Below are 24,038 nucleotides of genomic sequence, written 5' to 3' on the forward strand. Positions count from 1 at the left end.
GGAGCAGAGTCGGGATGATCCATCTTTTATCTACCATGAAAGCATTCAATCTGCCTATGCTCAAGGAGGACCCAATCATTTGAAGGATACAAAATTCTGTACGCCTGACCAGATGAAGAAAACTGCACTGTCGGTATTTGAGTATCGGACCAGTCCTTCAAGGACATCAAGTTCTGACACATTGGTCCCAAATCTTTTCCCTGGTGATTAGTGCCAATTGCAAGAGTGATATGAGGAATGGCCTCACCGGCCATCACATACCACTCCAGCTGCTCAGATGTCAGTGCAACCGTAACGGCTACTCCCTCCTTTCCTAACATTATGTAGTCCGAATTAATCTCCCATTGCATGCCCTCTACCTCTTCATAAAAGGCATGCTGATAAATTTCATCCCCATCTCTATCGTAAAAGAGGGTAACATGGAGGGGATCTGAGGGAGGGGTATATGGGTGTAACGTTTGGATCCACGGCTTCCATTGATTATAAAGCTTTAGCAGCCCTCCCTTCTCTGGGTTCTCCGGTTCCAGCAGTCCCCAGTAAATGTCAGCCCTTAGTCCCTCAGACGCGGATCCTCCAGCGGCTGACAACAACATCTGAGAACTGGAACAAAGCGTAGTTAATGAACAGTTCACTGAATATCCATTTGGAAAGGTGACCTCTATTCCGCTAGGTCCGCAAAGGATCGATGCTCCACACCTGACCAGCAGATCTCTGCCCAACAGATTAGTAGGGCATATTGCCAACAGAATATATTGATGTGTGAAAGTCTGTCCTGCCACAGAAGTGACTAGTTGGTGTACCTGAGAACCCTATCAACTGGACGCTAGAGGATGATTTTTTTAGATTGAAACTCAGCGCCGGTAAGTGTTGAAAATCTGGCACCCACGTCCACTAAAAAGGATACTTCCATGTCCATCACTTTAAATCTGCAGGAAGGGGTCTGCCAACCTAACCTGCTTTTGGGTGCTCGGGCCCCGTCACTGCTGGTAACATTGCTCCTCCTCCGTCAGCAATGGGAATTGTCTCGTCGGAGCGAGAGCCGCATGGGGTGCCTGATGTACCGGGGGTGGCACTGACGATCTTTGGGGCTGAACCCAAGGCTCATATTGTGGTGGTCCATATCCCCTTCCCCCAGTGCCCTGAGGACCCCATGCTAGGGGGCAATCTCTCTTCCAGTGTCCTGGCTGACCACATCCAAAACATACAGCTGGCTGCATTCGTGGAACACCCTGACCTCTCCCTCTTACTCGGAATTCCCCCATCGTACCTCCAGTCCTGCCCCCATAGGTGGGACCCGGTGCCCAATTTGGGGCCGGGTGCCAATACGTATTATTCCCTTGTGGTGGCTGCGGTGGCTGCTGAATCATCTGGTTCGCACCCTTTGAGGGATTCTTTTTTGCCTCATTGGCCTTTTTCCTAGCCTCTTCCAATTGGAGCTTAAGGAGTTGCACTTGTGCAGACTCCGTAATTTGTTTGTCCTCCTCTTGCTTACCCCTATAACGCTTCACGTGATGGGTCAAATGTTTTTCCCATTGCTCAGTCGAGCAACCAGGAATATCAGGGTTATTCTCTAATACCTCCCTGACTACAGCTAGCAACCTGTTCGTTACGGCAGACCTAAATAGTGTAGTTTGCAAGGGTCCTGTGGCTGGGTGTACTCCGGCTTTATCCATCCAACTCTCTTTACACTGACTTAAAAAAGTCGAGATCTTCTCATCCTCCTGAATGGAAAATGTCAGGGACTGCATGACACCGGGGCGAACAGGAAACTTCTCCCGCATTGCACCTCCTAGTGCCGTAGCATGTTTTGCAAATGGTTCGGCATCAGGGCACCCAGTGGTTCCTGCGACCATTTCTACCTGTTGTATTTCCCACAACCCAAGCTGTTTGCCTAATAATGCTCTCCAGTCTCCCATTGCTATCTTATGTCCCATCGTATGTTGGCAGAACTTTCCCATCCACGCTCAGTAGGAGGTGGCATTTTATCCAAAACACAATTCATATCGGTGAACGAGAAGGGTTGATACATTTCCCCAACTTGTGGTCCCTTATAAATTAGCGGCATCTGTCTAAACCTTTCTGGGAGACGTAATTCCTCCCGGCCTCGCAACTCATATCCCGAAGGGGAGCGAGCGCTTCCCTGACCCTGTCTTTTGTGTGTGATCATTCTTCCCCTAATAGTGACCGGCTGTTCCTCATCCTTGCTCTCTACACTTACACTCGCTATCTCACTTTCCTTGTCCCGAACTCTCTCCCGCTGCCATTGTACACTCACTGGGTCACCTCCCCTCATTGCCTCCTCTTCTCCCTGTTCTCAGTTGTGAGGAGTGGGGGTGGAGTGATCCTCTGACATTCCTACTGAGAAGGCATTCTCAAGTGTCTGTTCTTGCTCTCTCTCATTTGTCTTTTCCATTCGCATACTAGTTTCCCTTACTTTACATACATCATTCTGTATTCCCTTCGTCAATTCCTTTATTGTCTCCACACTTTCCTGCACAACTACTTTAAGTCTCTCCTTCACCTCCTGAAGTTCTTGTCCTGTTAGTTCAGTGACATTCACTAATCCCTCATTTATCTGCATCACTGGCATCTGGGGAATTGGATAAGGTGATGGCCACGTCTCTGGTAACTTTGGATAGAGCGGGGCTGATGGCTTAACCTTCCCTGTCACCTCCTTCCCCTTTTCCTCCTTTTGGATAGGGGATGCCTTTTTAGTAGAATGCTGAAGGTTTGTTTCCACAGCCATGCAAGCCAATGTCATATTATGTAAATTTTCCCTCCTCTGTTCCTTCGCTTCCTTCTGTTGTTTAAATTTTCTTTTATTCAAGATAGACCCTTGTCCCTTTTTCTCATGTTCCTGTACCTCCTTTGTCACCTCCCTTTCGGCTTCTCGATACCATACAAGCCTGATTTTTTTCTAATCCTAGCGGCACCTTCCCCTCACTCTGCAGCTCTTTCCATATCTGATTGTACCGTTTCATAGCCTTTACTTCCTCTCCCTTCGGTAGTCCTCCCAGTAATTGACTCCTTGTTTTTTCCCACTGCTGGTTTACAGATGGAGGAATCCATTCACATCCCCCATACTTCTGACATTCCCCTAATTCTCCTTCCATCTTTCGTTCCTATCTTTTTTCCTTCAGACCTCGTAATTCAATGAGTCTCTCACCTGGTAGAATTTTGCCGCCCTTCAACCTACTGTGAACCTTCACGCTTTCTCGTAACCACAAAAGAAAAACTTAACACAATACTCAACCAAATAACTCTTGTACAATACTAAAACAAATAACTCTTATACGATATGTTAACTAAATGGCCAAGACCTTTAACTTTTAAACTATGTCTCTATTAGGGGACTCTAACCCCTATTCCTCTAGGGGGCCTCTAAACCCAAATTTTCCAGGGGACTCTAACCCCCATTTTTCCAGGGGACTCTAATCCCCGTTTTTCCAGGGGACTCTAACCCCCAGATTTCCAGGAGACTCTAACCCCCAGATTTTTTTTATTTTTTTTTTTATTTTTTATTTTTCACACCATAAATCACATTAGCCATGATATACACTATTTCTTTTTCACACATATACAGTGACTTTTTCTCCCCCCCCCCCCCTTTCCTCCCAAACCACCCCCCACCCCCCCCCCTCTCATCCATTTTAGGTATACAATCTAGGTTGCATTAAGCCAGTCAGACAATGTTGTCATTCAACAAAATTACACCAGAAATTCTACTGAGACCATTCTTTTCTTTCCTTCTCCTTCCATCAACTTAGGTAATGTTTGTCCCCGGTAGGTTTTCGCTATTGTATTTAATGTAAGGCTCCTATACTTGTTCGAATATTTCAATATTATTTCTTAACCTATATGTTATTTTTTCTAATGGAATACATTTATTCATTTAAATTTAGTAGTTTCTTCCTTTTTAATTTGGTTATGTATTCCATTAATATTTAAAGACAAGAGGGGAGTCACGTGATGGAGTAGTGGCCGGACGGTGAACTCCAGCCCTCTCCAGAAAAGTCGGGAAAAACAAGAGAAAACACAAAGGCACAGAAATACAAGTTAAAGAAAAGTGAGTATAAAGGTGGAAAGAAGATGGAGACAAAAGGAGAAAAATCAAAATCAACGGAAAGAAGAGAGGAAGAGAAGACAACGGAGGAAAAAGGTGAAGGCCTTACCTGTCCGAAGAGGCCCGCTGTGGAGAGAGGGCCCCACTACCTCAGGTCGGTAGAAAAAGAACTACAACAATGGCTCACAGAGCCGAGTAAAAGTGCGCAACCGCGCATGCGCGACTCCTCGCGCATGCGCGATGCGCATGCAAAAAAACACACCGACGGGAGGGGGGACCAGCTGGGGAGTCGATCTCCACAGCCGGCAACGACAGCTGCAGAACACCTGCAGCAAGAAGAGACCACAGAAGACAATGGAAACAAGAAAGAAGAGGAGGAAAGGGCAGCAAAGAAACAACAGATGGCCAACCCAGAGGAAGAAGAAGAGGAAGAATACAGTGAAATAGATAAAGGGAAAGGCAAGGTAAAGGATATACTTGCTCTTGTTAGAGGATACATGGAGTCATTTAAAGAATGGCAAACACAGGAATTCAATGATTTAAGAAGAAGAATAAACAACACAGAAGAGAAAATAAATAAAATGTATATGACCTTAACAGAAATGGGGAAAAAAATGGACAAGATGGAAGAGCGGGCAGTAGCAGCAGAAATGGAGGTAGAAGACTTAAAAAAGAAATTGGAGGAATCTAATAAAAAAACTAAAGAGACACAAGAATTACTAGCCCAAAAAATAGATATAATGGAAAATTATAACAGAAGAAATAACATAAAGATAGTGGGCCTTAAGGAAGATGAAGAAGGCAAGAATATGAGGGAGTTTATAAAAGAATGGATCCCTAAGGCCCTAGGATGTCCAGAACTACAGCAAGAAATGGAAATAGAAAGGGCACATAGAGCATTGGCCCCTAAACCACAACCACAACAAAAACCAAGATCTATTGTAGTAAAATTCCTAAGATATACTACAAGAGAAAAGGTACTGGAGAAGACAATGGAAAAAGTAAGAGAGGGCAACAAACCACTGGAGTATAAAGGGCAAAAAATCTTCATTTATCCAGATATAAGCTTTGAACTCCTAAAGAAGAGTAAAGAGTAGAGAGGAGTCACGCGATGGAGTAGTGGCCGGACGGTGAACTCCAGCCCTCTCCAGAAAAGTCGGGAAAAACAAGAGAAAACACAAAGGCACAGAAATAAAAGTTACAGAAAAGTGAGTATAAAGGTGGAAAGAAGATGGCGACAAAAAAAGAAAAGTCGAAAGCAACGGTAAGAAGAGAGGAAGAGAAGACAAAGGAGGAAAAAGGTGAAGGCCTTACCTGTCCGAAGAGGCCCGCTGCGGAGAGAGAAACCCGCTCCCTCAGGTCGGTAAATAATGGACTACAAAAATGGCTCGCAGAGCCGAACAAAAGTGCGCAAACGCGCATGCGCGAAGTTTCGCGCATGCGCGATGCGAATGAAAAAAAACACACCGACGGGAGGGGGGACCAGCTGGGGAATCGATCTCCACAGCCGGCAACGACAGCTGCAGAACACCTGCAGCAAGAAGAGACCACAGAAGACAATAGAAACAAGATAGAAGAGGAGGAAAGGGCAACAAAGAAACAACAGATGGTCAACTCAGAGGAAGAAGAAGAGGAAGAGTATGGTGAAATAGAAGAAGAAAAGAGAGGCAAGGTAAAGGATATACTTGCTCTTATTAGAGGATACATGGAATCATTTAAAGAATGGCAAACACAGGAATTTAAGGATTTAAGAAAAAGAATAAACAACACAGAGGAGAAAATAATTAAAATGGAGATGACCTTAACAGAAATGGGAAAAAAAATGGACAAGATGGAAGAGCGGGCAGTAGCAGCAGAAATGGAGGTAGAAGACTTAAAAAAGAAATTGGAGAAATCTAATAAAAAAACTAAAGAGACACAAGAACTACTAGCTCAAAAAATAGATACAATGGAAAACCATAACAGAAGAAATAACATAAAGATAGTGGGCCTTAAGGAAGATGAAGAAGGCAAGAATATGAGGGAGTTTATAAAAGAGTGGATCCCTAAGACCCTAGGATGTCCAGAACTACAGCATGAAATGGAAATAGAAAGGGCACATAGAGTATTGGCCTCTAAACCACAACCACAACAAAAACCAAGATCTATTGTAGTAAAATTCCTAAGATATACTACAAGAGAAAAGGTACTGGAGAAGACAATGGAAAAAGTAAGAGAGGGCAACAAACCACTGGAGTATAAAGGGCAAAAAATCTTCATTTATCCAGATATAAGTTTTGAACTCCTAAAGAAGAGAAAAGAGTTCAATACAGCAAAGGCGATTTTATGGAAGAAAGGGTATAAATTTATACTAAAGCATCCAGCGGTATTGAAAATATTTATTCCAGGACAGCAAAACAGACTATTCTCGGATCCAGAAGAAGCACGAAAATTTGCAGAACAATTACAAAAATAGACTGAGGGAGGAAGACGGGTAATGAGAGTTAAAATGATCACGACTGATATGTATGTGGGTAAAGACAAAAATAGACTGAGGGAAGAAGACGGGTAATGAGAGTAAAAATGATCACGATTGATATGTATGCAGGTAAAGAGGTATAAGAGTGAATAGAGACAATGAGCATACATGAATGTATCTGTACTTAGAGGAAAATATAGATAGTATAGACAAGAATTAATAAGGGAAGGTAATGGAATAGAGAGAATAAGGAGGGAATTAAAAGAGGGACCTTTGTGACATATGAAAAGTGAAATCTTTTCTGGGGGAGGCGGGGTGGGGGGAAATAGCGGTCACTGCACAATCAGTTGACGCTTGCGAGTGGATTCGCAAATCCAAATGGAGAGGGGAGATGTGGTTGTCCGACAAGGGATAAAGGACAACTCAGGAGGTGAAGGGGAGATTGGGGATAAATAAGATAGAAATAGGAGAATAAGGAAAATGTTAGATGTTGTAGGAATGTTGTCTTATGAAGAGTTGAAAATAAGAAAACAGAAATGGAAAAGGAGGAAAGGTAATGATGGAAAAACGGAAAGAGAAGATAAACAAAATATAAAAGGGCTACGCTGAACTATATGTCTTTAAATATTAATGGAATACATAACCAAATTAAAAGGAAGAAACTACCAAATTTAAATGAATAAATGTATTCCATTAGAAAAAAAAAATAACATATTGGTTAAGAAATAATATTGAAATATTCGAACAAGTATAGGAGCCTTACATTAAATACAATAGCGAAAACCTACCGGGGACAAACATTACCTAAGTTGATAGAAGGAGAAGGAAAGAAAAGAATGGACTCAGTAGAATTTCTGGTGTAATTTTGTTGAATGACAACATTGTCTGACTGGATTAATGCAACCTAGATTGTATACCTAAAATGGATGAGAGGGGGGGGTGGGGGGGTGGTTTGGGAGGAAAGGGGGGGGGGGGAGAGAAAGTCACTGTATATGTGTGAAAAGAAATAGTGTATATCATGGCTAATGTGATTTATGGTGTGAAAAATTTAAAAAAAAAAAAAAAAAAAAAAGAAGAAGAGTAAAGAGTTCAATACAGCAAAAGCGATTTTATGGAAGAAAGGATATAAATTTACACTGAAGCATCCTGCGGTATTGAAAATATTTATTCCAGGACAACAAAACAGACTATTCTCGGATCCAGAAGAAGCACGAAAATTTGCAGAACAATTACAAAAATAGACTGAGGGATGAAGACGGGTAATGAGAGCAAAAATTATCACGATTGATATGTATGTGGGTAAAGACAAAAATAGACTGAGGGATGAAGAAGGGTAAGGAGGGTAAAAATGACCACGATTGATATGTATGCGGGTAAAGAGGTATAAGAGTGAATAGAGACAATGGGCATATGTGAAAGTATCTGTAATTAGAGGAAAACATAGAGAGTATAGACAAGAATTAATAAGAGAAGGCAATGGAATAGAGAGAATAAGGAGGGAATTAAAAGAGTGACCTTTGTGACATATAAAAAGCGAAATCTTTTCTGGGGGGGGCTGGGTGGGGGAAAAGAGCGGTCACTGCAAAATCAGTTGACGCTTGCGAGTGGATTCGCAAATCCAAATGGAGAGGGGAGATGTGGTTGTCCGACAAGGGATAAAGGGCAACTCAGGAGGGGAAGGGGAGACTGGGGATAAAGAAGATAGAAATAGGAGAATAAGGAAAATGTTGGATGTTGTAGGAATGTTGTCTGGTAAAGAGTTGAAAATAAGAAAACAGAAATGGAAAAGGAGGAAAGGTAATGATGGAAAAACGGAAAGAGAAGATAAACAAAATATAAAATGGCTACGCTGAACTATATGACTCTAAATATTAATGGAATACATAACCAAATTAAAAGGAAGAAACTACTAAATTTACTGAAAAAGGAAAAAATAGATATAGCATTTGTCCAAGAAACACACTTAACTGAATTGGAGCACAAGAAATTAAAGAGAGATTGGGTAGGACATGTAACAGCAGCATCGTATAATTCAAAAGCAAGAGGAGTGGCTATATTAATTAGCAAAAATGTGCCATTTAAAATAGAAGAGGAAATAATAGATCCAGCAGGGAGATATGTTATGATAAAATGTCAGATATATTCAGAGCTTTGGAATCTACTTAATATATATTCACCTAACGAAGAAGATCAAAAGTTTATGCAAGATATCTTTTTGAAGGTAGCTAATACGCAAGGGAACATACTAATAGGAGGGGATTTCAATCTGAATTTGGAACCAAATATGGATAAAACGGGGAAAAAAATTAACAGGAAGAACAAAGTAACCAAATTTATAATTAAATCAATGCAAGAAATGAAACTTGTGGACATATGGAGGAAACAAAACCCAAAAGAAAAGGAATACTCATACTACTCGACTAGACATAAAACATACTCAAGGATAGACCTATTCCTGTTATCAGCCCACATTCAAGGGAGAGTTAGGAAAACGGAATATAAAGCTAGACTATTATCGGACCACTCACCCCTGTTATTGGCAATAGAGCTAGAGGACATCCCTCCAAGAATGTATAGATGGAGATTAAACCCCATGCTACTTAAAAGACAGGATTTTAGAGAATTTATTGAAAAACAATTAAAAATGTACTTTGAAGTAAATACGGAATCAGTGGAAGATAAGTTTATACTATGGGACGCAATGAAAGCATTCATTAGAGGGCAAATAATAAGTTATGCAACCAAGATGAAGAAGGACTATAACCAGGAAACAGAGCAGTGGGAAAGGGAAATAATAAACATAGAAAAAAAATTAGCAATAAAGGAAGATACAACCAAAAGAAGAGAATTGGCGGATAAAAAAATAAAATATGAAACATTACAAACATATAAGGTGGAGAAGAATATAATGAAGACAAAACAGAAATATTATGAACTAGGTGAAAAAACACACAAAATCTTAGCATGGCAGCTTAAGACAGAGCAAACTAAGAAAATGGTATTGGCAACAAGGAAAAAAGACAAACAAATTACATATAATCCAAAAGAAATTAAGGAAAACTTCAGAGAATTCTATGAACAATTATACCGAACCGAAAACGAAGGGAAAGAAGGGAAAATAGATGAATTTTTGACTAAAATTGAACTACCAAAACTACAAATAGAGGAACAAAATAAATTAACAGAACCATTTGGAACAGTAGAAATACAAGAGATAATAAAAAATTTACCAAATAATAAGACACCAGGAGAGGATGGACTCCCAATAGAATTCTACAAAACATTTAAAGACCTAATAATACCGCCCCTCCTGGATGTAATCAACCAGATTGATGAGACACAAAACTTACCAGATTCATGTAAAACAGCAATAATTACAGTGATACTAAAACAAGGGAAAGATCCACTCTCACCAGCGTCATATAGACCAATATCTCTGCTAAACACAGATTATAAGATAATAGCTAAACTATTAGCGAACAGATTAGCAGAACAGGTACCGAAAATGGTAAATTTAGACCAAACTGGATTTATCAAAAAAAGACGCACAACAGACAATATTTGTAAATTTATTAACTTAATTCATGCAGTAGAAGGAAATAAAGCACCCGCAGTAGCAGTTGCTTTAGACGCAGAGAAGGCCTTCGACAGAGTAGAATGGAATTACTTGTTCAAAGTATTGCAAAAATTCAGTTTACCGGAGAAGTATATTAATTGGATTAAAGCATTATATAAGGGACCGTTAGCGAAAGTGACAGTAAATGGACATGTATCAAAGCAATTTAACTTAAGCAGGTCAACGCGGCAGGGATGCCCACTATCACCATTATTGTTTGCGCTAGCTATAGAACCACTAGCAGAATCGATAAGAAGAGATAATAATATAAAAGGAATAAAAATAAAAGACAGGGAATATAAAATCAGTCTGTTTGCGGATGATGTGATAGTGTACTTAACAGAACCAGAACTATCAATAAAAGAACTATATAAGAAATTGAAGGAATATGGAGAAGTGTCGGGATACAAGATAAACGTAAATAAAAGTGAAGCAATGCCTATGAATAACGCGGATTTCTCAAAATTTAAGGAGGAATCCCCATTCAGATGGCAAACGCAGGCAATAAGATACCTAGGTGTGCAAATAAACAAAAATCTAGGCCAATTATATAAACTCAATTACAATCCACTAATGAAAAAATTACAGGACGATTTAGAGCATTGGAAAGAGCTACCACTAACACTGATAGGAAGGATAAACTGTATTAAAATGAACATTTTTCCAAGGATACTATACTTATTTCAGGCATTGCCAATACAACTGACAGAAAAATTCTTCAAAGAGTTAAAGAAAATAATAAGGAGATTTTTATGGAGAGGGGGGAAACCGAGGATAGCACTAGATAAATTAACAGAATGGTATAAACAAGGAGGCTTACAATTGCCAAACTTCAAAAATTATTATAGAGCCGCACAATTAAGGTACCTATCAGATTTTTATCAAACAAGGGAAAAACCAGACTGGACGAGACTAGAATTAGATAAAATAGGGGAAAAGATACCTGAACACATATTATATAAATGGGACGAAAAATTGGTACAACATAGAACTTCTCCGGTATTACACCATCTCCTCAATATATGGAAGAAGATTCATGTAGAAAGAAATAAAATAAATTACCAAATACCAAAACTAATATTGACGCAAAATAAGCTACTCCCTTTTACAATAGACAACCTTGCCTTTAGAAAATGGGAAAAAAAAGGGATTAAAAGAATAGAAAATTGTTTTTCAGGAAGTAGATTCTTATCCTTTGAACAAATGAGAGATAAGTACAATATAACTGGAGATACAGCGCTGGCATATTACCAACTGAGATCCTACTTGAAAGATAAATTAGGAAGCAACTTGAGTTTACCAGAGGGAAGTAACCTTGAATATGTGATTACAGATACAATGTTAATCAAAAGATTTATAAAAAATATGTATATTAAACTGCAAGAAAAGGAGAATGAGGAAACAAATGGTAAAACTAAACAAAAATGGGAACAAGATTTAAATATAAAGATAAAAAAGGAAACATGGGAGAAGTTATGCTCTGGAACGATGAGAAATACAATAAATACGAGGCTGCGTATGATACAATATAATTGGTTACACAGACTATACATTACACCGCAAAAGTTAAATAAATGGGACCCAACAGTATCTGATAGATGTTTTCGATGTAAAAAAGAAAGGGGAACAACAATTCATGCAATCTGGACATGTGAGAGAGTAGAAAAATTTTGGGATGATCTCAATCAGATATTAAATAAAATAACAGAAAACAATATACCAAAGAATCCAGAGATCTTTCTCCTAAGTAACATAAAAAATAAAGAATTTGGAATTGACTTGGAAGATGCACAAAAAAGATTTGTCAAGATAGCCCTAGCCGTAGCAAAAAAATGTATTATGTCAACCTGGAAAATGGAAGATAATTTGAAAATACAACAATGGTATATAGAAATGAATAAATGTATTCCATTAGAAAAAATAACATATAGTTTAAGAAATAATATTGAAATATTCGAACAAGTATGGGAGCCTTACATTAAATACAATAGCGAAAACCTACCGGGAACAAACATTACCTAAGTTGATGGAAGGAGAAGAAAAGAAAAGAATGGACTAAGTAGAATTTCTGGTGTATTTTTGTTGAATGACAACATTGTCTAACTGAATTAATGCAACCTAGATTGTATACCTAAAATGGATGAGGGGGGGGGGGTGGGGGGGTGGCTTGGGAGGAGGGAGGGGGGAGGGAGAAAAAGTCACTGTAAATGTGTGGAAAAGAAAAAGTGTACATCATGGCTATTGTGATTTATGGTGTGAAAAATAAAAAATTTAAAAAAAAAAAAAAAAATTTAAAGACATATAGTTCAGCGTAGCCCTTTTATATTTTGTTTATCTTCTCTTTCCGTTTTTCCATCATTACCTTTCCTCCTTTTCCATTTCTGTTTTCTTATTTTCAACTCTTTATAAGACAACATTCCTACAACATCCAACATTTTCCTTATACTCCTATTTCTATCTTATTTATCCCCAATCTCCCCTTCACCTCCTGAGTTGTCCTTTATCCCTTGTCGGACAACCACATCTCCCCTCTCCATTTGGATTTGCGAATCCACTCGCAAGCGTCAACTGATTTTGCAGTGACCGCTATTTCCCCCCACCCCGCCTCCCCCAGAAAAGATTTCACTTTTCATATGTCACAAAGGTCACTCTTTTAATTCCCTCCTTATTCTCTCTATTCCATTACCTTCCCTTATTAATTCTTGTCTATACTATCTATATTTTTCTCTAAGTACAGATACATTCATGTATGCTCATTGTCTCTATTCACTCTTATACCTCTTTACCCGCATACATATCAATCGTGATCATTTTTACTCTCATTACCCGTCTTCATCCCTCAGTCTATTTTTGTCTTTACCCACATACATATCAATCGTGATCATTTTAACTCTCATTACCCGTCTTCCTCCCTCAGTCAACCCCCAGATTTTCAGGGAACTCTAACCCCCATTTTTCCAGGGGATTCTAACCCCTAGTTTCTCCAGGGGACTCTAACCCCCGGTATCTCCAGGGGACTCTAACCCCTGGATTTTTAAGCTTTATTCATTGGCTTCTACTAGGACTTTTGCAGAATAGTGACAACACACAATTTTATCGTTGCCAATAGCAGAACTTCGTTTAAACAGGTGTCTGCTTACCTCCTTTTGTTGAGTGGCCACTTGTTGTTATCACCACACCACAATCGACCGTTGTTTCATCTCTTTCTCTTCCATCACTTCTCCATCTTCATCACGTCGGTGTCATCAAATTGTCGGACTCTGGCTTTACCCTACCCTCAATTTAGTCTATATGTCGTCTGAGTCCAGCGAGCTCGTTGAATGAAGTGATAGGAGAAGGTATTCGGTTCAACAATCAGTTTATTACACAACACAAGAATAAAGCTTAACAGAGCTCAGGTTCAGTCATTAGTTCATAGGTCACCTGCTCAGTGAGCTATTCCCCAAGACTGACTCCTACTGTCCAGTCTCTTCTGTTTATATAGATCAACATTATTACACTGAACAAAAGTTGGCTTTCTTTGCTAGATTCCTTGCATAAGATTTATCTCAAGCAATTTCCTGCTCTGCAGTTATCTAGGGTGTAGACCTCCCATCTTAATGCTCAAGGCCAGAACATCCTGTTGTTTTGATCAGAAATCAATTCATACCCCATATATTTCTAATTATTTCTTTGTTCTCATCTGGCCATAGCCTTCTGTTCTATTCAACACCTTCTTATGCCTTAACCTTCCTACTGAATTGGTTTATACATTTTCTTTGTCTCCGACATTCTCAGTCATGGTACTCTTTGTTCTCGTTTGGCCATAGTCTTCTGTTCTACTCAACATCTCCTCATGTCTTAGCATTCCTCCTAGATTGGTTCATACATTTTCGCTCTTTTGTGTTTGGAGACAGCAAATTCTGCACGTACTATACTCAGCCAACTTTGCTACATACTGTGGCTGTTACTTAATTGCATTCCTATTTCCCTTAAACAGTATACTTGAAGTAAATAGTAAATTGTTACATAGTACTGGATTAATGATTACAAAATACAAATAGGCATATTTTCTATGATTACTTAACCCCTTGGTTCCAACATGGCCCCACCTTCATTCTTATCATCCTTCTGTTCGCATACACACAGAACACCTTGGGGTTTTCCTTAATCCTACATGCCAAGGCCTTCTCGTGCCCCCTTTCTTAAGCTCTATATACTTCTCATGAGCCCTCCTGTTTCCTGCTTCCTGTATCTAATGTACACTTCCTTTTTCCTCTTGTCTTGTTGCCTGATCTGTTTCGTCAGTCACTGTTCCCTTTTCCTACCATCATTTCCTTGTCCCAGTGGGACAAACCTATCTTGAACCCTGCACAAGTGGTCCCTAAACTTCCTCCACATTACTTCTGTGCTTTCACCGTAAACATCTGTTTCCAATTTATTCTCACTAGTTTCTGCCTTATCTCTTCCCCAGTTACGCGCATTCACAGTTTGACTGTTTATATCCTTTTCCGTAGCTATGCTGAAGCTAAGGGAGTTGTGGTCACTCTCACCAAATGCTCCCCCACCTGACCAGGTTCATTCCCCAGAACCGGATCCAGTATGGCCTCTCCTCTTGTAAGCCAGTCCACATACTGTGTCAGGAATCCTTCTTGAACACATCTGACGAATTCAGCCCCATCTATCCTTCTTGCAGTCAGCAGGTGTCACTTAATATTAAGGAAGTTGAAATCACCCATAACTACAGCCCTGCATTTCCCGCACCATCAGGATTGGAGATTGGCAAGGATTTTGCCAGGCTTGGGACATTTTAGCTATGAGGAAAGATTAGCTAAGCTGGTGTTTTTGTATTGGACAGAGGGGACCAAGGGGAAACATAACTGAGAGCCTGGATCGAATAAAGGGGAAGGTCCTATTTCCCTGAGGGGGTATACATTCAAAATAGTTTCTCAAATGATGAGAGGAGAGTTGATGGAGAAGTTTCTCGCTGAGAGGATGATGAGGGAGGCATTGAGGATGTTGGGAGCTTGCTGTAGATTGCCCTGACTGCTCTGAACCTTCAGGCCTCAACCTTATTATTGGTGCAGACCTTTTGCAATGCTTGTGATTGGCTGATCTTGGAGTTTTTGGCACTGGCTTTGATGCTAACTAGTCTGGGTTTTTTTTTCTAAAGCAGAATCAAATTTGTTTTTGTACTCTTTGCCCTTTTAATTCAATTAAGAATACTGTTGTAGTTTTTGTACTTTTAAAGAGTGCCTATTTAGCAAGTGGAAAAAAACTGAGAGTTCTGGTAAAAGTGCAGGGGAGTGTGTTTAGATACACCGCCAGAGTATCACTGAGGTAGGTTTCCTTGTTTTCCCCTGTGGTGTTGGGTTTTTGCCTCTGTGTAATGTTGAGCTCTTCCACCTGCAGGAACATGATATCGAAACTGCGCATGGGGTGCTCCACGTAACCATGCGCGGGACCCCGAAGGGGAACAGACCTGTCATCTTGACCTACCATGACATTGGCCTCAACCGTAAGTCCTCGTCTTCTGAATTTATCCTGATCTGTTTATTTGCCGCCAACCTCCAGTACTCACGGATCATCTCCATTCCAACCTCTGGACTGACATGGATTGCTATCTCAATACAATGGGTTATCTATGTTGGTCAGCTGGGTCAATAAGAAATCTAAAAGCATTGGTGGTGTTTAAGATGACACCGAAGCAGTGAATGTCTTGATCAGAGTTATGGTTTTATGAGAAGATTCATCTTCAATTACCATATACACTCATGTAAATGTCGAATTTTGTGGGCCATTTTTTAATGTTAAATTTATGGGGTCAAATATTACTTGGATACTACTTTAATAAATACCGTAAATATCTGTGTCATCAGAGCAGGGGTGCAGTGGTAAATTTTTATGTGCCAGAGCTCATCAAAACAGCGACCAGGAGGTCTCGCGAGACCCGGCCTTGGTGGCCGCCATTTCGTATTTGGCTCAGTATAATTTACAGCCACCTGTAGAACTGCAAAGTAGAATGACCGGTCATGAAAGTAGCAGGTTTGTTAAGATTTCAGGGGTGGGTTTCCCTCTGCTGCCATGACGTGCCGGAGCTTTTCCATAGCGGTCCTGAAGCAGCCTGGTGAGATGCTGGAGCGGCGCTCTGGTGACCTCCGGCAGCACTGCACCGCGTCAGAGGCATCAGGTGTTCCGATAGGTGGGTGGCCGGAAATGAGTGGTAAGTCCGTGGTCGAGCTGTCAGGAGCTCCAGTGGGCGGGCAGCCGGGGCCAAGGTGTGAGTTTGTTTCCAAAGCGGCGGGAGCTCTGGCCCGCGGGCAGCTGGGACTGAGGTGAGAGATTAGGGTAGAGTTTTACAGGAGCTATATGGAAAATACCTGATTTTGGGGCCAAAAATAGGGGGAATCAACTTTTACGTGGTATTTTTTTACATGAGTAAAAGAGAACCTCCTTGTCCTTTGTCATTGCTTGTCACAATAGTCAAGGTCAGGAGATGCAAGAGAACACAAAATGCTGAAATTGGGAGTAATGTACAATCTACTGACAAACTCAGCAGGTTGGGAGGCAAAAGGACAGGCCAACATTTCGGGTGGAGACTCTGCTTCAGGAGAATGCAGAGGGGAGATGTCCCAGGGTTCAAGAGGTGAGAGGCCAGGATGAGGCAGAGGCTGGAACGTGAACAGGCCCTTCAACTCACAATGTCTGCACCAAAATTAAACAAATTTTCTGCATGTGTACATATCCCTCTAATCCCTGGACATTCATGCGTCTGTCTACTAGGTGTTACTACCGTTTCTGCTTCCACACCTAGCTGTGTACGCTCAGAAAACCAGCAATAAGGGGTTGAGATGAAATTACTGGGATTGTTAACTTGCATCCATTGAAGTATTGTCAAAAGTAGAATGTACTTGTCCAGTAAAAGGAGGAGCGAGTGCAGAGTGGACTGGCTTGAAGTTTGAAGAGAGCAGAATATAATGTTTGTCTGAGGTGCCAGCAAATCCGTGTTTGAATCTGACGCTGACTGCTAGTAATCTGCTTGTATCCTGCGTGGGTTTTCCCAGATGCTCTGGTTTCCTCCCACCCTCCATAATGAACGGCGTTGGTAGGTCAAATGGGTCTAATTGGACAGCATGGGCTTCATGGGCCTGAAGGGCCTTCTACCGTGCTATATTAAGTAAATTCAACGTGAGCATGGAAGAATGATAAGTGGGTGTGATGATGTTTTTCTCTCTCTGTCTCCATCCCCCTGCCGCTCCGTTAACACCTCCTCGTTTCCCACAGATAAATCTTGTTTCAACACGTTGTTTAACTATGAGGACATGCAAGAGATCACGCACCACTTTGCTGTGTGTCACGTCGATGCCCCTGGACACCAGGAGGGAGCTCCACCTTTCCCAACAGGGTAAGGGATTGTTGTTGTCTTATCTATCAACATTGGAACACCAGTTGGCCATTCAGCTGCTTAATACTGTCCCACTAATCAATAAGATCCATAGTGCCATACAGCACGGAATCGGGCCCAGCTGGATTCCATAAAAACAGATTTGTTCCAAAATTCTTTCCTACACTTGCCATGAGATATCTCTTTAATCTTTCTTATCTGCATTTCCAAAGCCATGTGTTCCCAGACTGGGAGCATCAAAGTTTCAGTAACTCTTACCAATTCATGGTCACTCAAGGGAAAGGAAACATTCCCTCATCTTTCCTATTGATAGCTTATTTTCTATATATCTTGGGAATAAAGAAATTCTTTGACAGAAATGTAGGACACAGTTTTAATTCAGTGTCGATAAAGCATCTCGTCTAGAAACATTGAAGACCATTCCTGTGCGTGGGTGCTGCATGACCTGCAGAGTTACTCCAGCAGCTTATGATTTGTTCATGACTCTGCCGCCTCTCAGTTTTAATTGCCTTGCTCTTCTTTGCTTCCCTGTCCTGCCAGTGGCCCTTCCTGCCGGTGGTTTGGAAGTGATGGAGCTCAAATGGAGGTCACGTTTTTCTCGCTCCATCCCCTGTCTATATTCCTGTCATCCTGGACCACAGGCACAGTGTAGCGCCCACTCCCTTGTCCCATATGTGTCGGTTGCCCTTCACGTGGTATGGCTGTATGTAGAATTAGCAGTGAGATGACGGTCGCATTTGGAGCGAAGTCCATAGTAGATGAACCCCATCCCCTGATTGTCTAGCAAATGCAGGACCAAGCATATCTGAGTTGGGTTATTGCTCAGATTGTAGACTTAAAAGAGGCTTAGGTAAAGAGAATTTGTTTATGATGGGTATTGATAGAGTAAATATAAGCAGGCTTTTTCCACTAAGGTTAGGAGAGATTTTTTAAAAAACTAGAGGATGTGGGTTCAGGGTGAAAAAGGAAAAGTTCACAGGGAACATTGCGGAGAACTTCTTTGCACAGAGAGTGGAGTGAGTGTGGAATGAGCTGCCAGCTGAATTGGTAAATGCAGGCTCAATTTTGAAATGAGAGGAACATTTGGACAGGTAAGTGGGTGGGAGCGGTATGGAGGGATATGTCCGGGTGCAGGTTGGTGGGGTGAGGCTGAACAATAGTTCAACACAGACTAGAAGGGTTGTAGTCTGCTGTGGTTGTGATAGCTCAGCATGTGGCAAGGAACATGTACCGGAAAGAGAACCGCTGAGGAAAATTGTTTAATGCAGCACTGGCAAAATCCCAGTGATCAGGAAGTGACAGACGAACGAGGCAATTAAAACTGAGAGATGCTGGAATCTTGGGCAAACTGTGAGTTGCTAAAGAAACTCAGCGGGTCAGTCAACATCCATGGGGAGAGATGTCTGTCAACGTATCAGGACGGGATGCTTTATCAAAACTGAATTAAAACTGTCCTAAGCTTCTTTCAAAAGAAAATTTATTTCCAAGATATATATGTATAGAATATAAGCAATCAACAGGAAAGATGAGGAACTGTTTGTTTTCCCATTCAAGCCTTGATGTTCCCGGTCTGGAAACACATGTTCAATATTTTGTCCTTCATTTTGATGGGAAGAATTTGAAAAATCTCTGTCTGAGGTGCAGTCACATTAGATTCTATTCAAGTATTTTAAATGCCCATGAATTGTGAGAAATGATTGAGTCATAGAAGGGTATTTCCTGTGAGTAAAACACACAAGTCTGCAGACCCCGTGATTGAAGTGAAAACACCACGCTGGAGAAACTTGGCAGGTCAAGCAAGATACCTAACGAACGTTTTGGGCTTGAGCCCTTCATCAAAGTATGAGCAAAATATCGGCAGGCGCTCGGACAGAATGGGGGAGAGGGGGAGGAGCACAGTCCCACAAGCAGGAGGTAATAGGTGGATGTGGGAGGATGGGCACAAGCAAATAGGGGGAGGGTGAAGGCTCTGAGAAGCAAGGGGGGTGGAGAGCAGGAGTAAAGAAGAGAGAGGTACAAGGAAGAGAGGGAGAACAGGGAATAGGCTATCCTGAGGTGGGGGGGGGGGGGGAGCCTTTTACCATGCGTGGGCCAGATGGTGAGTCGGTGCTTTAATGGAGTGCTGCACTGATGTTTCAGGGGTGCCGGGGGGAGGTGGCACTCGACGGGGAGGGGATGCTAGGTACAACTGTGGCACTTCCTGCAGCACAGGGTAAGGTGCCAAGGGGGCAATTAGTGGGAAGGGATGAATGGAGGAAGTAGCAGACCTTACTGAAGGTGGATGGGGAGGAGAGGAGAAGATGTGTCTGGTGGTGCGCATGCGATAGGTGATGGTTTTACCATCGCGTCTTGAGGTAAGAGAGATGGGAACAGGAAAATGGGAAGGGTGCTACTATTAGAATTGTAGTGGTCCCAAGCCTTCACCCATTTTGAGGATGAGCAAGCATTTCAGAATTATTTAGAAGCCACCATATTCGCTTCTCTTGCTGTTGTTGCATAGAAGTGACGAGGATGTACAGGAGCATGCAGATTATTTAGCTCCGTGTGTTGCATTGGACTTTTCTTGACTTGCATTTCCTTTTATTTTTGTTGGCTTTGTAGATACAAATATCCAACCATGGATGATCTGGCTGAGATGCTGTCTGCAGTTCTAACCCACTTAAAGTGAGTTCAGTGTACAGCCCCAATGACAACCTTTCTGCTCCCTCCCCCCCCCCAATCTGCCATGGGAGTTAGGAACACTAAGACTTGTCTGATTTGTCTTGCAGCATTCAGAATGTGATCGGTATTGGAGTGGGGGCTGGCGCTTACATCCTTACCAGATTTGCAGTAAGTATTGAAGCAGCTAGATTAATCATCTGGTGCAACACCAATCGTTGGAGGATTAGTTCAGAATTCTGCATTACAGGTAGACCCCGACTTACGATGGGGTTCTGTTCTGGGACTCGCATCATAAGGTGAAATTATTGTAAATCAGGGTCTACCTGTACTGGTAGAATTTTGAATTGTCCCTGCTGGGAAAGCTGATGTCCCCGGTACTACCGGTGGGAGACCAACGTCCCCGCTCCTGCCGGGAGCACAAGATGGTGCCGGGTAACTTAGGGCAGTAGTGTTACCTCGCATCCTACGTTGTGATTTGGAACGCACGCGCAGATTGCCATCGCTCTCCCTCTCCAGTGCTGGCAATCTGCACATACGTTTCAAATCACCTTTTTTTAAAAAAAATGGCGTTGGGTCCATCAAAGCGCCATATAGGTGGACCCTGACTAAGCTTTATTCAAGACTGATTCTGATCACCGTAACTTCGAAATATCATAAGTTGGAAGACGGGGTATATCTGTATTGAGTTAATTCCGGCAGCTTGAATATTTAAAATGTTAAATCTAAATTAACAGTCTTTTGCTGGTATAAACAATGCTGGAAAATATCAGCAGGTCACACAATGTCCATAGGAGGTAAAGATATATAACCAACATTTCAGCCCTGAGCACTTCTTCAAGGTATGTAAAAGCCGGTCCAAAATGTCGGTTCTATATTGTTACCTCTTACGGACACTGTGCGACCTGCTGAGTTTTTCAACGGTTTGGGGTTTTTGCTGAAATCACAGCATCTGCAGACTTTCTTGCTTTGATCTATTGATGGTATTCAGGAAATTACCAAATTGTTGTAAAGTTCATTTGGTTCACCACAGTTGTTGGAATGGGCGGCACGGTTGGCGTAGCAGTTAGTGCAACACATTTACGGCGCCAGTGATTGGGGCCAGACCTGGGTTCAAATCCCGCGCTGTCCATAAGGAGTATGTATATTCTCTCTGTGTCTGTGCAGGTTTTCCCTGGGACTTCCGGTTTCCTCCCACTGTTAAAAACATAACGGGGGTGTAGGTTAATGGGGTGTAAACTGGGTGGCACAGACTCGTGGACTGAAATGGCCTCTTACCATACTGTATGTCTAAATTTTAAAAATTTTAAAGAAGATGGCAATTACATCTGTATGCAGGGTGGAAGGGGTCCTCATTGATTTTGTGAGCCGCCTTTGGAGAGCAATTCCAGATGATCATATCGATGGGAGGGAGGCAGGCTTTGGAGTGGGATTTGAACCGCAAACCTCCTGACGCCATGTGGTTGACACTGACAGCGCAGGGCATCTTGAACTGTGGCTGATCTTTAATTGCGGCATGTTCTCTTTTCCAGCTGAGTCAGCAAAATCTTGTGGAGGGACTTGTCCTCATCAACATTGACCCGTGTGCTAAAGGATGGATGGACTGGGCTGCATCGAAGGTTGGTTTTGTCAAATGATATATCAGTTCAAGGTTCCTTTTATTGTCACGTAATAATACATTAAAAATGTAACATACATGATATACTTTAACTTTTGCCTGACATAAGGCAAAGAATTGCCATTAGTGACAACTTGCACTCTTTACAGTATGAGAGAAAGGGTAGCAAAAGAAAGTCCCTTCAGAGACACAGTTTTCATGACTAGCCACCAACAAACGGATATTTCTCAACTTCTTATGAACAAGTGCTGAATGAGTGACTCTGGATGTTCTCTATATTGAGTGGTTTTTCCATTAGTTCTTAACTCCACGCCTGAGGTGCAGCAAGTGATGAGAAAGAGGGAAAAGCGTTTCAGATAACGTAGGAACCACGGTTGTAGATTTGCATGTAGCCAGCTCCCACTGACTGCAACATGACTTTAAACAGGCAAGGTTCCTTTTGTCATGTTATAACACATTAAAAATCTAATATACACGACACACCTCAACTTTTGCCTCCCTTAAGGAATTGCCATTGGTGTTGCCTGGCGCCCCTTACGGTATGAGAGAAAGAAGCAAAAGAAAGTCCCCATTTTGCCTTCCTCCTGAAGAAATTTTCAGAGTTACATTTTGCAGGTGTGAATATTTTTTTTTTAATCTTTAATTCTCTCTTCTCTGTCACAATATCTTGCACTAAAAAATTTGGTTCTGTGCCCTGGCAGTGAGCATTGGCAAACAAGGTGCTGGAGATCAGAAATACTATCAGCAAATGGTGGAGACACTCACAGTTCAAGTAGCATTGGTAGAAAGAGAAACCGAGTTAACATTTCAGGTTGCTGATCTTGCATCAGAATCTGGTCATGGACCCAAAATATAAATTATTTCAACAGTTTTCGGAGAGTATTGGCTTATTGTCTTGACTGTTCAGTTTGTAACTTCTGAGGCAGGAGGCAGGAGGGGAACAAGCCAACCCTCATGAAAGATGCTTTGATTAACACGTGGGGGTAGTGAGCTATATCCCAAGGTAGGCCCTGGAACTAACTGGGATGTTGTAGAAAGAACTTTGTCAGTTATAGTGGCTTTTGCCACTGAGGTTAGGTGAGATACAAACCAGAGAATGTAGGTTAAGGGTGAAAGTGGAGAAGCTTAGGGGAAACATGAGGGGGAAATTTCTTCACACAGTAAGTGGAACGAGCTGCAAGTGGTGAACATGGACTCAATTTTAATATAAGAAAAAATTTGGACAGATACATGGATGGGAGGGATATGGACCGGCTGCAGGTCCATGGGACAAGGCAGAATAATAGTTTGGCACAGACTAGAAGGGCCAAAGGGCCTGTTTCTGTTTTGTAATATTCTCTGATCAGTGGAATAGCCTCCTGTGCTGCCTCTTTCTGTGATTCTGCCCTGTTACAACACCTTGCTGGATCTGCACAATTGTAAATGTTAGGGGTCCCTGGAGACCATAAAGAGCAGGGAGAAGCCATCAGGCCCTTGAGCATATCCTACAAGATGGATACACCATTGCAGGGATTATTTGGCCCGTTGAGTTCCTCTTAATTAGAACATAGAACTTTACAGCACAGTACAGGCCCTTCAGCCCATAATGTGGTGCCAGCCTATATATACCTACCAAAAATAAAAAAACCTGCCCTACCTCATAACCCTCTATTTTTCTTTTATCCACATGCCTGTCTAAAAGCCTTAAATGGCCCTATTGTTCCAGCCTCCATCACTACCCCCGGCAATGCATTCTAGCACCCCCCAGCTCCCTGTGTTTTTTTTAAAAAAACTAACCCTTGACTTCTCCCCTAAACTTTCCTCACTTCACTTTGTACAGATGTCCTCTGGTGTTTTCTCCTCCCGCCCTGGGCAAAAGGTGTTGACGTCTACTTTATCTACCATAATCTTGTAGACCTCTCGAGGTGCAACCATCCATCCAACAGGTCCCCCTTGGTGCAAATGTTTTCATGTACATCTCGAACTTCTGAACTCCATGTTCCCACCTAGTCCATATTCTTTCTTTCATTATGTCACATTTATAAATCTCAGTAACAGTTAATATAGTAACTATTGTTACTGCCTTTATGTGTTACAAACTTCTTGCACCCATATAACCATATATAACCATATAACCATTTACGGAGCAGAAACAGGCCATGTTGGCCTTTCGATTCCGCACCGGGTCACTGATTTTGTGCGCCCTCTTCAGGCATTGGTCCCGGTAGATCTTCATTCAATAACGATGCAGGTGTCCTTTTC

The 24,038-nt window shown here is 41.7% G+C and overlaps 1 protein-coding gene across 9 annotated transcripts in view; it reads left to right on the forward strand.

Annotated features, from left to right (window-relative positions):
• Positions 1-24,038, forward strand: part of LOC138735810 (protein NDRG3-like) — a 124,422-nt gene that overhangs the window by 63,741 nt on the left and 36,643 nt on the right. For all 9 annotated transcript variants that reach the window (XM_069884270.1, XM_069884271.1, XM_069884263.1 and 6 more), the window contains 5 exons: positions 15,529-15,634; positions 17,401-17,521; positions 20,123-20,185; positions 20,290-20,350; positions 21,712-21,798. In XM_069884270.1, coding sequence (XP_069740371.1) covers positions 15,529-15,634; positions 17,401-17,521; positions 20,123-20,185; positions 20,290-20,350; positions 21,712-21,798 — 438 coding nt within the window. The remainder of the gene's footprint in view (positions 1-15,528; positions 15,635-17,400; positions 17,522-20,122; positions 20,186-20,289; positions 20,351-21,711; positions 21,799-24,038) is intronic.

Source organism: Narcine bancroftii, chromosome 6, assembly GCF_036971445.1.
Source record: "Narcine bancroftii isolate sNarBan1 chromosome 6, sNarBan1.hap1, whole genome shotgun sequence".
Classification (NCBI taxonomy): domain Eukaryota; kingdom Metazoa; phylum Chordata; class Chondrichthyes; order Torpediniformes; family Narcinidae; genus Narcine; species Narcine bancroftii.